General features: G+C 33.6%; 1 protein-coding gene across 7 annotated transcripts in view; it reads left to right on the top strand.

Moving 5' to 3' along the window:
• The window catches only part of FAM13A (family with sequence similarity 13 member A), a 342559-nt gene that overhangs the window by 160638 nt on the left and 166074 nt on the right, over window positions 1-15847 (top strand). For 6 of the 7 annotated variants that reach the window (XM_072810208.1, XM_072810206.1, XM_072810209.1 and 3 more), the window contains one exon: window positions 1602-1688. The exons of the other annotated variant lie outside the window; for it this stretch is intronic. In XM_072810208.1, the coding sequence (XP_072666309.1) occupies window positions 1602-1688 (87 nt within the window). The remainder of the gene's footprint in view (window positions 1-1601; window positions 1689-15847) is intronic. 7 annotated transcript variants of the gene reach the window in all.

Below are 15847 nucleotides of genomic sequence, written 5' to 3'. Positions count from 1 at the left end.
TGGGCACATCACCTCAGATGTCCTTGAGTGCCCCATCTGTAAAATTAGAAGGTGGCAGGGCAGACTAGCTGATTTTTAACTCTTTTGGCTTTAAAATGTTATGGTTCTACAACCTAGTGATGTAAGATGTCAAGTATATTGGATATTGGAGATATCATATAAAGGTGATAAGAGTTCATAAGGTAATACAGGGCCATCGTGGAATCCCATGTGACACTGGGCAAGTTACTTCTGTAAGATTTTGTTATCCGTAAAAGTAGAGTGATTATAATAGTACCTAACCCTAATGACAAAAATGGTATTAATGCAAAGACTTTAGCCCAGTGCCTCATAAATCCTAAGATTCAGTATTATTTAGTAGTAAGTAGTAGTAGTATTTTCTTTAGGGACATTTTTTCCTAATAATACTGTTCCTTCAGAAATAAGTGCAATTTCAGTAAATTTTAGTAATACTGTGAAGTATTTGACTAAAATACTGTTTAAAACATTATAATTAATTAACCCTGAAGTAGACTGGGGGAAAAACTCATGATTTAGATAATGGAGTGGTGGATGGTAGGCATGATGAGGGAAGAAATGTGATACAGAGGTCAAGGTTATAGAGCAAGTGAAAGAAATTGAATTTATTTTCTCCTTAGTTTTATTGTTGTCTGTAATCTTCCTTCTATATATTTATCTCTCTTAATTTGGAGATGAGATCATTTGTGGAGAATTTATCCAAATTAGTGGCTATTGAGAAGTGAGTCCTACAGTATTTTTTGGTTAAACGAGATTATTGTTGTTTTTATTTATCATGTAGAAATAAATAGTAAATCCAATTCCATGTGAGCTGCCTTGTAACTTCTGCTAGTTTTGCAAATACTATTTTGGTGTGAATCAAGGGCTTAGAAGCTTAGTAATTTTGGAAACAAATACTCAGATATTTTTCCTCAGGATGTTGGTACGAAACTATCACTATTGAATAGTAGTTTGCTAAACTATTTGAAGGAATTCATTTAAGAAAAAGTATTTACAAAATCAGAACCTGTTTGTAAAATATGGTAGGGAAAGGAAACTCTAAGTTTGGTGGTTGATATCTTAGAGAATTAACTACCTAATTTTCCAAAGAAGAGGAGAGCTGTCTGTGAATGTATAAGTGACATGATCGAGTAGATGAGATTCTTTTTTTTTTTTTAAAGATTTTATTTATTTATTCATGAGAGAGGCAGAGACATAGGCAGAGGGAGAAGCAGGCTCCCTGCAGGGAGCCCAATGTGGGACTCGATCCCAGGACCCTGGAATCATGACCTAAGCTGAAGGCAGAGGCTTAACCACTGAGCCACCCAGGTGCTCCTATAGATGAGATTCTTAATGTTCATCTCTGAATATATATGTTCTGTGTGTCCCACACCTACTCCATCACCATCTTATTTCACTATTGTAGGTAAACAACAGGAAAGGAAACATTTTGATTCCTCGTGACAATGTCAGTGGCTTCAGATATAAACAGTTCAATCCAGAAATGCCTAGTCTCTCATAAAAATTGCTTTTCGCTACATTGTAATTTCCAGTCAGGGTAATGTTTTTTGGTTTCTAATGTATCTTTTATACTTCTTTTATAGGAGGCCAGTTGTAAGAACCCCTTACCTAATATCCTTCTAACAAAAGACTTAGAAAGAGACATGCAAAAACCATCTCTAAAAACCAGGGTAAGTTATGTCTGCTCCTTTGGGTTACCATAAGAAACATTTAGCAGAGCTTTTGATGTTCTTATGTTTCCATGCTCTGTTTCTTGCATTTCTCTCAGACTTTTTCTTTGGTTTTATTTTTGGACCTGATTGCATAAAAAGCATTTTTTATTTAATATATTGAATCCAAGGTGATATTCATCCCCAGATTTTCAAGACACTCCTATAGTTTGACCGTGATATTTTTTAGTACATGCTTTGCTTCTATTAAATCAGAATTATTTGCAGTCTACTTCATTAGGAAGTAGTTGAATGTAGCAGATCTTTGTTTTGAGGGATAAAATACAATGTCCAACTGTAATTTCTGTTTTTCAAAACTAGAAATCACTATTGACTTTTCATAAGTCATATGTAAAAATAACATATGATCAGTTAAGTAAATTTTAACTAGGATGAAATAAGATCATACATATGACAGAATAAAGAGTCTAATGTGTAAAATTTTATTTTCCATATTAGGAAAAATCCAAATACAAGTAATTGTTTTGCCAATGAAAAGAAAAACCCCTTTAACCCAAAATATGTTATGGAAATTTCTTTGATCATGTATTTGTCCAACCAGAAAAATGATTGCATTAATTTTAGAGTTCCTTTCCTAATCTTTAATCTTTTAAGTAGAACTTCTCCTATTTACTTGGTTACATAAAATATTCCTAAGTGGCCACCAGGACATTTATAGAGCTATTGTGTTTCCCCATTCTGAGAAAAAAAAATGTTCAAGTTTTCTTGAGTTCATTTTAAGCAAAATGTAAAAGATCTAATCTCTAATTTTAATCACAAGTTACTGTAAAAATAATTGTGTAAAGGCAAATTAAGTGAAGCATTGAGTCATTACTTAGTGTCTTGATTATAGTAACTACCTTTATGTGAAGAGACCCTAGGTGATGCACTTCTTAAATAAAGATAATCTCAAAACCTGTCATAAAAGTTGTTTGAAGGGATTGTATTACTCTTAGGAAATTAATCCCTTTTGGAATTTTTCAGATATATACAGAATCAATAATGTGCATTTATTGTTCCTTAACCAGTCTCACTGTATGCTTCACAAACAGACTAATCCAATAGAGAAATTACTTCACTAGTTAAGCTTTGGTTTTGAATTTAAGCTTCTCTGTGGCCTGACATGAGCAAGTTTACATTTATATGAGCACAGTAAGCCCTGCTTAGTTTATAGGTGATTAAAATCCTTGTAATTTCAAATCCCAGATATGAAACAGAGCATGTGAGCTATAAGAGATTATGAGGCACTAACTTTTCACTAGGATTTTATCTTATTTGTTGCTCCAGTTGATCTTTGAAAGCTAAAGCTAAGAACACCTTCAAACTATGGTTGGTGTGTCCTTTCTAGAGTGACTTGGTGAGCCATGAGAATAAGGTGCATCCATTTGGCTTCCTTAGCTATCTTTTTCAGATATCTCTGGTTACAGCTGTATTTGCCTTGGACAGCTAAGTATTTTTGATCCCTATGTGGCCAGAGATATAAAATGGTAATCCAGAAATGGCATATATCCATTGACTCTAGAGATGTCTCTCTAGCCTAAACCATCTGTCCTGACTTGTGTTCCCCCTGCCAGTTGTTGTCACTGTGCTTAGGCAATAGGAAGGATTATATTTCTCTTCCTTAGGTAGGAAAGCCACTTCTTGATTTGAGTCCAAGTTGAAAAAAAAAGGGATACCTCTATTTCACAGTGCCATGACACTTCCTGGATGAGCAAGGATCACCAGCCCTGGTAGCTTAAGGACACACTCATATAACCATTTCGTACCACATACCAATACCATGTAGAGTACATATGCAAACAAATCATTGGAAGAGATTATAAAGAAAAGAATATCAAAAAGAGGTATAGAACATAGAAAGGCACAGCTCCTTGTAACCTAATATACTTCAGACTAAGGCACAGCTCCTTGTAACCTAATATACTTCAGACTACAGCAGTCTTTTTTCTACAGTACACAGGTGATATGGCTCTAAATAAGCCTCACAACCCATATTCATTGGTCATACTATAAACCCTGAATAGGATCTAGTAAACTGAAGGTAGAAAAATATTTTCCTTCTCTCTTCCCTTGGAGTACACTCTGGACTTCCCAGTATAGTTGCTGTGTTTTTGACCTCAGCAAAAAATTCAAGGTCAGGTCACTGTATGAGAATTAATATCCGATTCATCCAGCACTAGGATGAAAGTATAAAAGAAAAGATTATATGTTTCCTTCCTGACTTTTATCAGTGGATAAAACTGTATTGATAAAAATTTAAATTACAAGCGCATAATAGTTTTAGTCATTGGATTCTCTTACTACTTTTATAGAGATTTCCTTTAGTATACAAAGTCATATTAACTATAAAATGTGTGATAAGGATAATACAGTTATCAAAAATACTATTACAAATAATATATATCAAATATATTATTACAAAATAGAGGCAACCATTAAATTATTTTTCTTTCAAAGGCTAATGGTTTCATGGATCATGAATTATTTATGGAGATTTTCCTCAATAATGAGAATAGTCATCCCTGTTCTATTTTCTTAAATGTTTGTTAAAATGCCTATGCTTATTAGCAAAATAAACTAGAAATTTTAAATAATTAGGGTTTTGAGAAATTTAGTGGCAGTATTATTTCCAATAAGCAAATTAATAGAGTAACCTAATAAGCATTAAATTTTACCAAGCTTTTAGGTTATTTTTAGGTTATTTTAAAAATATTGTTAGTGGGAGCAGCCCAGGTGGCTCAGCAGTTTAGCACCGCCTTCAGCCCAGGGCGTGATCCCGGAGACCCAAGATCGAGTCCCACATCGAGTCCCACATCAGACTCCCTGCATGGAGCCTGCTTCTCCAGGGCTCCATGTGTCTTTGCCCCTCTCTCTCTCTCTCTGTGTCTCTCATAAATAAATAAATAAAATCTTAAAAAAATATATTGTTAGTGGACATGCATATATTTTACATTGCTTTAATTAATGTGTACATTCTAATTAGTGTTCTCTTTTTTCCAGTTAACATTATTTCTGCTATACATTTCCATGTATCAAGCTAGTTTGCCTCTTTAATTTTTTAATAAAAGTAATAGTAGTAGAAGTAATAGTGATGATGCTTATGGCTACCATTGATCAAGTGCCAGACACTATATTACTTAATGTAGATCTTTTTTTTCTGTTCAATATACTCTATCAATATTCACTTTCAGTAAGAATCTATGACAGTTTTTTTAGGTATCATTCCAGGTGTTTCTATTGTTTTAGGCTATCTTCAATATTTAGATCATTTCCAATATTTTGCCATTACAAACATTTTTAAGTGAATAATTTTCACATGATGCCTTTTAGACATACGTGGGAAGTAGGGTCATAAAAATGTACATCTTTAACTTGTCCTGGCATTGCACATACTTTAAGATGTACCAATTTACATGTTCAACAGCTGCAGAAGATTGTTTCCATTTTTCAGTGTCACCAACCTTTTGTAATATCAGTATTGTTGTTTCCCCAATCTAATGAGTATGAGATGCATCTTGTTATTGCCTTACTTTGGATTTCTCTAAATTCCAGTTGTGGCAGGGACATTTATTATTCACTGAATACTCAGGTGTTTCTCCAATGTTTCCCAGCCCCATTGCAGTTAGCTGGGGCCAGCCAACTGCTTCTGGCCAAGAGACTGTGAGCAGAAGTGCTAAGTGTGTCTTTAAGGGCAGAGAATGCAAAAGTTGTGCATAATTCTCAAGTGCTTTTTTACAGTACAGCAATTAGACAATGGAGCATGGGTCCTTTAGTGGCATTGGTGGAACAGAGCCCCCTGTCAAATTGCACTGGATTTGTGTAATGACTGAAAAATAAACCTGTTTTATTAAGCTTCTGAGATTTCTGGGCTAATTTGTACCTTCATTATAATGTAGTCTATCCTGATTCATTTACGGGGGCAGCTTGTCATGTGTTCATTAAGCTTTGGTAATATCTGTGATCATTAATCTATGTAATACTTTCTCCTGTTGTTGCTGGTTTTATTATTAGGTCATTTATTTTTTCTGAGTAATTTGTATGAGTTTGTTAGCTGTTGTCAATTATATGTGTCTTAAATACTTTCTCCCAATTTTTTAGTTTTCTATTTATATTGAATATAGTGCCTTTTAATATATGAGTTTTTTATTCTAATATAACCAAATCCATTAGTCTTTAGTTCTTGTGTTTTTTATATCTTGTCTGAGAAATCCTCACAAACCTTGAAGTCATTAAGAAAGTCTTTTTTTATTGTTTTCCAAAGGTTTTAAATTTTGCTTTGCATATATGTCTTAATCCATCTGAAGTTGAATTCTGTGGAAAGCATGAAGTAGGAATCTAATTTTACATATAAAACTCAACCAACTTAGTATATTTATTCAATAGTTCATCTTTTCCCCACTTTCTGAAATGTCCTTTCTATTATATGTCAAGTGTTTTATATATGTTATTGGTTGCTCTATTTGTTTATCTCATGTCATTACTGCAATGTTCTAATTAGTGATATCTAGTAGAACAACTTTCTTCAATTTTGTTTCCCTTCTTGAAAGTTATTTTTGATTCATTGCTTTTGCAGTTGAATGTTGTCAAGTTTCATGAGAAATTTTAGTTAGAATTTAAACTGCAAACTGATCCATTACATGAGAATTGGTATTCCATTCATGGCCATCATAGAACTCTCCACTTGTTCACAACCTCTTTAAGACTGTCTTTTGATTTTTTTAAAAAATGTAATTTTCTTCTTCAATATTCTAGGTGCCCACATTTTGTAGGTATGTAAGTGAAATGCTTATGATATATCTTCAAGCTTTGTTGTTGATATTTAATGTTATAACTAATTTTTATTGTTGACTTTTATATCTACAAGCCTTGCCAAATTCTCTTTAGTTCCTTTGTAGACAGTCATATCATCTGGAAATAATAAGCCTGTTTACTTTTTTTCATTCCTTTAATCATTTAATTTCTTTTTTTCTTGTACTGTGTTCTAAAGGTTAAATAGAAATGATAATAGCATGTCTTCTTGAGTTCCTTCCTGATCTTAAGGGAAAGTTTCTATATTTGACGTTGAAGTATCATCATGGCATATTTCTTTTTGTTGCTATTTTTGAAATTTTTTCACAATGCCAGGCACATAACAGACCTTTAATAAAGACTTGAAAATGAACAAATTATTTCATTGCTTTTGTTTCATTTGAGAGTAGTTAGTGTCAGCATGTTTTCATTATATGTTTTTCTTTACATATACACTTATTAGGTTTATGATATTTACTGTAAGTGTTAAATATGCTCTATAAGTTTAAGGAGGCTGCCTTCTATTTATAGTTTAGAATTTTTATCTTGTGTGGAAGTTAAATTTTAGCAAATGTTTTCTTTTGCATCTATGAAGATAATTACATGTTCTTTTTCATGTATTCTTTCCTTGTGGGAGGAGATATGCTGAATTTTTTTCTAAACTTTAAGGTAAACTAATGCATCACTGGAATAAATTGGTTCTGAAGCTGATCTTGGTACATATTTTTAAGTACCTTGCAAGCTTTGGATAGCTGCTGTTTTGTTTAGTATTCTTGCATCTCCATTTATAAATGTTTTTATCTGCTTTTGGTGTAAAGGTTATGCTGTCCTAACAAAATGAGGAGGAGAATCTTTCCTAATCTCCAAAATAGATTGAGATCAGGATTATCAGTTCCTTCAATATTTGGCAGAATATATCTATAAAACTGTCTGGGCCTGGTGAGGTTTATTGGCCTATTTGTCATTGCTTTTATTTGTTTTTAAAATTTGTTTTGAGAAGTTGATTTTTAACTACAGATTTAGTATCTTTATTGCTTGTAGTCCTATTCGTGCATTCTTTTTTTTTCTGAATTAGTTTTGATGTTATATTTTTTTAGAATATTACCTATGTTACCTAAGTTTACCAGCATAAAGTACTTCAGTGTTTCTTCTTACTTTTAAAATATTTATCTGTAGTTATAAACTTTTTTTCATTTCTAGTGTTATCTCTTGGGACATTTTTCTTGTTTGCTTTTGATTAGGCCTGCCAGAGACTTTATTTTATTGGTCTTTGCAAAAATCATATTTTAGTTTTGTTGAGTCTCTGTTGTATCATCATTTTCCATTTCATAGATCTCTTACTAATATTTCCTTTCTTCTTTGTACATATTATTTGTAAGGTAGACCTTTTTTTCTAATGTCTGTCAACTTTTCCTCCATGGCCATATATTGTAAATATGTTTTTTGTGTGGTTTGATGTGGAAGCTTAATGATCAATCCTTTGAAAGTATTTGCTATGTTTACTAAAAGCTTTTTTTGATTTGTTGAGTGTCTTATATTAGAGAACTCTCTTCTAGAATCATCTCATTTCCTTCCTGCCTGCCTTTCTTTTTTGTGTATTTTGTTTTGTTTTATTTTGTTTTTTGATAATACTTTCCCAGTGCCAGACACGTAGTAAACCATTAATAAATACTTGAGAATGAACAAATGAATAAATTTTTTCACTTACTCTATATGAAAGCAACAAGTGTCTATGTATGTGTGGTTTTGGGAAATTTGCTTTTTTAAGAATCTAGTCAAATTTAGCACATTTTTTCATTTGGAAGGGGTTCAATAACCAATAAACATAATTATATCTGGAATTTAAGACTTCAGGTTTTTAATATATCTTTTCCTGATTTAATCTCTCTTGAACATTTCTTAAAATAATTTTCCATCTGTTTTTTCTGACCCCATATGTTTGTATATATGAATATATGTTATTTTACTAGAAAGAAAATGCTTTGTATCTTGTCATCTCCCTAATAGGTGCTGGATGATAACATTCTCTGTTTATTTTTTGCCTCTTCCGTTATCGGATGAAATCACTTTCAAAACTATCTCTTCAGTGTTTAGTAGCATTTGACTTAAAAAAATAAGTAATTTTGTTTATCATTAGTTATATCTATGATTAAATCTTTTATTTATTGTAAGCATATTCCTTATTTGATTTCCTAAGTCATCACTGAACTATTTCAAGAATTCTTAGAATCTCTATAGAATTAATGACAAATTCTTGGTGGAGATGATATTCGTCTTCTAAACTCAGGAAAAAAAAAGAATTAATGACAGATTCAATTATTTGGACAGTATTTTTTTGTGTGTTTGTGGTACTTTATTTTTTTGGTACTTTATTTTATACACACACTATCAAGTAAAAATATAATACAGAATTAAATACTTTTTTTAAATAATCAAATATGATGTATGTGAGTGTACCTAACCTTTTCTCTCAATCTAGTAATTTGGCTCATTTAACTCCTGTCTGTTTTCCAGATCCTATAAGCAACTGTAACTGTGCCAAATGATAGGGATACAAATTTGGAAAGCCATTGTCTCCTACCTCAAGGAACTAGGTTGGAGACTAGACGTGTATACAAAACATCACATGTGCTAGACTGATTTTTCTGATCTCAGGTCAGCATTTGGGTTCACCATCCTGTTTTGCAAACAATCAAGTTTTAGCTTGATTTCTTTGATTTTTTCATTCACTGACCCTTAAGATTTCACTGGCCTTTTTGTTCCAATTTTCCCTGGTTTGCCTTATTCTACAATTATGACCAAAGTCTAATCAAAGTTATTAATGCTGACTGCTCTAACTAAAACCCCTATAACCACTGGATTTGTTTTAAAAAGATTATTTCCTACTCCAATCATTGTGTAATGGAGGTAGGGAGGAATTTGTAAGCTGCAAACCTCGTAGCAGTGAATCAGATCACAGGCTGCTCCCATCCTTCAACTACATCATCTAAAAAGTGTTTGGGCAGTGAACAAAGAAAAGAAGGAAGCATGTGCAAAGTTCACAGGCACTTAACCGCCTCAGCACTTAAGGAACAGCACCTGTCCCTTCCACTCACATTTCAGAACTCTGTCACATCCAGGGAATCTAGAAAATGTGATCTTCCAATGTGCCTAGGAAGAGGAAAGTGAAATAAGCATTGGAGAATACATCACATTATTGTTGTTCAGCCTGCCTTTGTTTGCCAAATATATTTTTTCCAGTTCTCTTACTGTGCAGAAAATCACAGTCAATCCTTCTGCAAAGATGAAAATCCAAAGAACCAACCAGTCATTATTTACCAGCTTGAGCTCTAAAATTTCTGGGTGATGTATCAGTACTCTGTCAGGACTAGACATGGTTCCTCTTGATCTGAGAATCTACGATGTAAAAAGACTGATTTACTTCTCCCCACACACATCCCTATACAAATGGGATGCGAAACAGTCGCATTCACATACCAGTACACATACGTACCCATGCATAGGAAACAGTGGAGGTTCTTTGATTAGACCTAGATTCTGCTTTCTGCAAGGAACTCCATCATCTGTTTTCTCCCTGGATACTTACTGCCTTATCTTTTTAGAATCCTCTCCTTTTCATTATTGCCCTTGAAGGTGTGTATAGGGAGTGTGTCTTTCTTAAACTAAAGCTTGCTGCCTCTTTGAGGAAGTTTGGTGGCTTGAGGACTGTTTTAACTCTTGAACAGCAGAGACTTTTTATAAGTCTGAGCTGATGTTTTTTCATGGTAGTGGTGATGGTTTGTTGGCTTGTTAGATGTGGTCTGAAGGGGCTGACAGTAAATTCCTTCAAAAAAATGTGACAATGTAATTGATTCTGATCTAATTGCTTTCGGGCCATTCTGTGAGCTAGTTATTATACCCAAAGTAGGTCATCCTTTCCTCTGCCTTCCAGATCTCAGGAGAATTTCTCATTGAAGAAATTAACCAGAACCCTAGTGGCAAAGGATGCCGGGAATACAGTTTCCAGGATTTATGCCCCCACAGTACACAGTTATCTTATACAATCTTATGAAATTTTGTTTCAAATAAGCAAAACAGACCATATGTGCTATGAAATTGATTAGAGCTGGCTCTGTGAAGAAAGAATTTAAGTCAATTTTTTAAAAAGAAGAATTGGAAAACTGAACAGAGGAAGGATTTCAATTGGAATGGCGTTAAGTGAAGACTAGAAGAAGAAAATGGGCATCCTATATTTGTAAGATTTATAGGCCAAGCTAGCATGGGCAGAAGGTTTATGAAGGGAAGTAATAGATGATAATTCTGAAAGACAGGTTGCAGGCAAACTGCAGAGGTGTTTGATTGTTAAGTCTTACATAACGATTGCCATGCTATGTGATAAAATTTATTAAATGAAAAAGCAAATGAACTAACAAAACAAATTTAGAGAATAAAAGAAAATCAGTTCTTCTGTAATAGAAGGTTTTGAAACAACAACAAAAAGATACATATATGAACAAAATGATAATTATTAGAGGGATTTTATTTTTTTTGCTAGGTCACATGGCAAGAAAAGGGTGATTTTAATGAAAGAATTCTGGCTTTATAGTCTTACGGAAGCAACTCTGTTACTTAATGTAGTGTATCCTTAGGTACATTGCAGAATATTTAATATCTCAGTATTCTAATTTATAAAAGACCAGATAATAACTTGTAATCATGATGTAGCTGATACTTATTATTTACTCTATGCTAGACACTGTGGAAAATAATTCTAATGTTACATCATTAAATCATCACAACAGTTTAGGATAGAGATGACCTTTATCAGTCCACATAGCCTTGGTTACACCTCAATAATAAGCAATCCCAGAATTTTAGCAGTTTAAAACATTTATTTCTTGCTTATGCTGCCTGCCCAATTTAGGTTGACAAGGGAGCTCTGCTTCAGCTTGTCACCCAGAAACCTGTACTGACAGAGCAGCCCATCTCAAATGTGACCAGTTACTGTGCCAGAGGAAAAAGAAAGAGTTCTGTAGAATCTTGCACTGACAATTAAAAGCTCTGGCCCAGAAGTAATTCTATCACTTTTGCTCATAATTCATTGCCCAAAACTAATCACATTACCCAACCCAGTCACAACGGGGACAGAAAATACAACCCTAGGATGCATGTGAAGGGAACTTTACCGATATTTGGTAAACAACAGTAAGTCTACTGCATTTTCCTTCCTTCTTTATAGATGACAAAATGGAAGCTTAGGCTAGTTAACTTCCCCAAGGTTATATAGGTAAGTGCCAGATGATGTTTGATCCTGAAGCTCAAACTCTTTACCTTCATATTGCCTCCCATCACTGTAGTCCTATATGCTACATTGTATTATACTGCCTCCTTTGCAGAGTAGTGGTGAGAATTAATGATGATATATGTAAGTGATTTGTATATAGCCTGGATCATGGAGTAAGCATGTAGGGCTTAGTGAAAGTTATCTTTTTTTCTTATTTTATTTCTTAACCAATAACTCAGAGTCTGTCTTAAGGCAAAAGCTCTGAACTGGTTTTATAGTGACCATATTTTTCTCCATAATGACAGCTGTTCTGTTACCAACATTAGAAATGTTTGTATGTAGAGAAATCAAATTGCACACAACTTACTCTCCTCAGCCATCCTGAAAACCATTTTATGTGTCAGTGAAGCTTATGAAATATAGGACTCTGTCAGGCTAGCCTACCAAACTCTCAATATAATCTAAATAGGCTTTGGCGGAGTAGCCTGGGAATCTAACACCTTACCTACAATGTGGCTGTCGCTATGGAAAATTACATGCAAGTTTCATATCATCAGGCCTGGAGAGTTTGGACTTTTTGCTCATTGTGATAACAGATGTTTATTCATTGCCCCATGCTATCACATGCAGATATAAAATCTACTTGTTTGTTGAGGACTCTTGTACCCAGAATTTATAGGCATTAAATAGCTCTATAAATGCTAGAGAGAGTTTTTATAGCAACTTTTTCCTACATGTATGTAGATGTAGTTGAGACAGATATATTCATACTTTAAGAGCAATTTTCTTTTACTTTCCCTTAATGTATTTTGTTAGTAAGGCTTCATAATAACAGTGCTTGCTGTTCATTGTCATATTTTGTATTCCAGATGTTTTCAGTGTTATTATTCAATACTGTAAGTACTATTTGGTTAAATATCTTTCAGCATGAGCTTTGTTTCTTAGTTAGAATTATATCCACAGGATAGATTGCTAAAGTTGAATCACTAGTTCAGAAGTTATATGTTTATGGTCCTTAAAACCTATTGCTAAGTTAAATTTTACTTAAGAGTTATAAAAATTTACACAACTACTGGAAAATATGAGAGTGCCCACTGCACATATCCTACCAGCATTAGATGTTATCTCTGTCTATGAGCAAGGAAGACAAAAAAAAAAAAAAAAAAGACCCAGTTCTAAATTACATACTTTACTTATTATTAATGGAATTCCATGTACATTTTCTCTTCTATGAAGTATCTTCTTTCAATTTAATGTACTTTTAGCCTTCATTTGCAACCTTAGTGGTGTTTTTCTTAAGTAGCTATGTGAATTAACTCTGTATTAAAAATATTGGCAATGAAGGTTTGTAAGTGACATGACCAATGGGTTTCAGTATATTCAGATTAATCTGCCTATGGTCTAGCAAATAGATTTTAGAGCACAATAACCAATAAGAAAAATTCTGTATTACACTACTCTGTATTATGATAATGGTCTGACATGGGGCAAAGTGGTTTTGTTTTTTTTTTCCCCCCTGCTTCATTCATACTACAAAATGATGGTATGGAAATTTTCAAACTGTTTACTCCTTAGGTTTATTTTGTTGTTGTTTTGGGGATTTTTTCATTTTAAGTTTTTAGGGTTTTTTTTTTTTTTGTATTTTTAAAAAAGTTTTTACTTAAATTCTAGTTTGCTAACATACACTGTTTTATTAGTTTCAAGTGTACAATATAGTGAGTGATTCAACACTTCCATACATCACCCAGTGCTCATCACAGCAAGTGCCTCCCTAATCCCCATCACCTGTTTCACCCATTCCCTTGCCTACCTTCCATCCGTTTGTTCTCTATAGTTAAGAGTCTCTTTCTTGGTTTGCCTCCCTCTCTCTCTCTTTCTCTCTTTCATTTCCCCTTTGCTTGTTTGTTTTGTTTCTTAAATTCCACTCATTATGAGTGAAATTATATGGTATTTATTTTTCTCTGACTTCTCTAAGCATTATACTCTAGCTCCATCCATGTCATCACAAATGGCAAGATTTCCTTTTTATGGCTGAGTGATATTCCATTGTATGTATGTATATACATATAATACATATACATACATACATATATATACACACATACATACATATATATATACATACATACATATATACACACACACACACACACTACCTCTTCTTTACCCATTCATCATCATTCAATGGACACTTGAGCTGTTTCCATATCTTGGCTATTGTAAATAATGCTGCTGTAAACATAGGGGTGCAGGTATGCCTTTGAATTAGTGTTCTTACATTCTTTGGGTAAATATCAGTAGAGCAATTGCTGGATCATAAGGTAGTTCTATTTTTAACTTTTTGAGGAAGCTCCATACTGTTTCCCAGAGTGACTGTACCTGTTTGCATTTCCATGAACACTACACAAGGATTCCTTTTTCTCCACATCCTTGCCAACATCTGTTATTTCTTGTGTTGTTGATTTTAGCCATTCTGATAGGTGTGAAGTGATATCTCATTATGATTTTGATTTACACTTTCCTGATAGTAAGTCATGATAAACATCTCTTCATGTGTCTGTTGGCTATAATTTGTACATAAATTATATGTATTACTACAATTGGCTCTTTCGCATCTTGGCCCATGGTGATTTTTCTTACATATTCTAAATTTTGTCCACCTTCTGATATTAGTTCTTTTGGTAATTTCATGGTGAGTTACATCTGTTTTAATTATCTCTTTGTCTTGCCAGGCATTTAGCCTGTGTTATTTTAGCTCACATTATTTTATTTTTTCAAAATATTTAATTGTTCATCTTACAGTAGGCACTGAACTAGAAGCTGAGCATTTTTTTTTTGAAGCTGAGCATTTAGATGCTGAACTTAATACATGGAGTTTTCAACCTAGTGAGGAATATAGAATAACACTCAAATACTTGGTTGCAAATTATGTCAGTTGCTAGTAAGGAAAATAGAGTGACCTGACAGTATGTAACAAGGGCACTTGACTTAAGCTGATTCATCATGGATGCCTCTTGAGGGAAGCTAACACTTCTTTTGTGCCCAAAAATTGGAGGAGTGAGAGTAGGTGTTGGAGGGAGAGAATTTCAAACTTTTTAATAGTGTGAGAAGGCCCTGTGGCTAGATGAAGTGACCCTGGCCACTGAGAGGGGTCTGAAGCCCTGTGAGAAATGCAGAGAGTATCTGCAGATAGATTTAAAGAAAGGACTTTCTTGGCTATTAGGACATTGGAAATTTCACCAAAATGAAATAGTAAATCATTGGTATACATTAAATAAAAACTATAACCAAATTCATGTTTAGAAAATATAAATCTGGTTACTATGTACTGAATACAGTTGGGAGAAAGCAAAAGTGGAAATGGAAAAACCACTGAGGAAGAGATTGCTGCAGTCATCCAAACAATAATTTATGGAAGCCTGGAGTGGGTAGAGATAAAGAAAAGTAAACTTATTTGAGATCTTTATTAATGACAGAATTAGAACTTGGTGATATATTTGGTATAAGAGATGAAGGGAAAAGGAAATATCAGAGATGACTCTCAGATTCCTGGTCTGGGGAATGAGCTGGTTGGAGACCATATAGCTGTGGTCTCTGGCCCCACTGTACACTCCCTAAGCTCTATACACTTTAGTTTTACTGTCTTCCAAATGGAGATTTTAATTGAAGACCATGGTTGGAAATAGGTTTGGAAGTTAGAAGAGAAGACAAGACAGGAGTCCAAATTTAAGAATCATTAGCATATAGATCATTTTGTTGCATAAATGAGACACACTCTTCTCTGTATTATCATATGCAAACTAAGAAGAAGGCAGATGAGTTCTGGTTTGCCTATGTTGAAGTCATAGAGAAATTATATTTGTACTGAATAGCCAAGATAGATTTTAAGTGTTTTAAGAAGGCATGTTGCAAAGAGGTAAGAATGTACAAAGACAAGGAGGTATAGGATAGAATGTGCATGTTTATAGACCTGAAAAATCTTGGTCTTACTGTCTATATTGTGTCTAGGGAAGTGGCAGGAAATGAACCTGCAGGAGTAGTCTGGTGCAATTAGGTAATGCTGAAGAAT

The sequence above is a fragment of the Canis lupus genome, chromosome 33, assembly GCF_048164855.1.
Source record: "Canis lupus baileyi chromosome 33, mCanLup2.hap1, whole genome shotgun sequence".
NCBI classification, from domain to species: Eukaryota; Metazoa; Chordata; class Mammalia; order Carnivora; family Canidae; genus Canis; species Canis lupus.
This window is presented reverse-complemented; position numbering and strand designations above follow the sequence as displayed.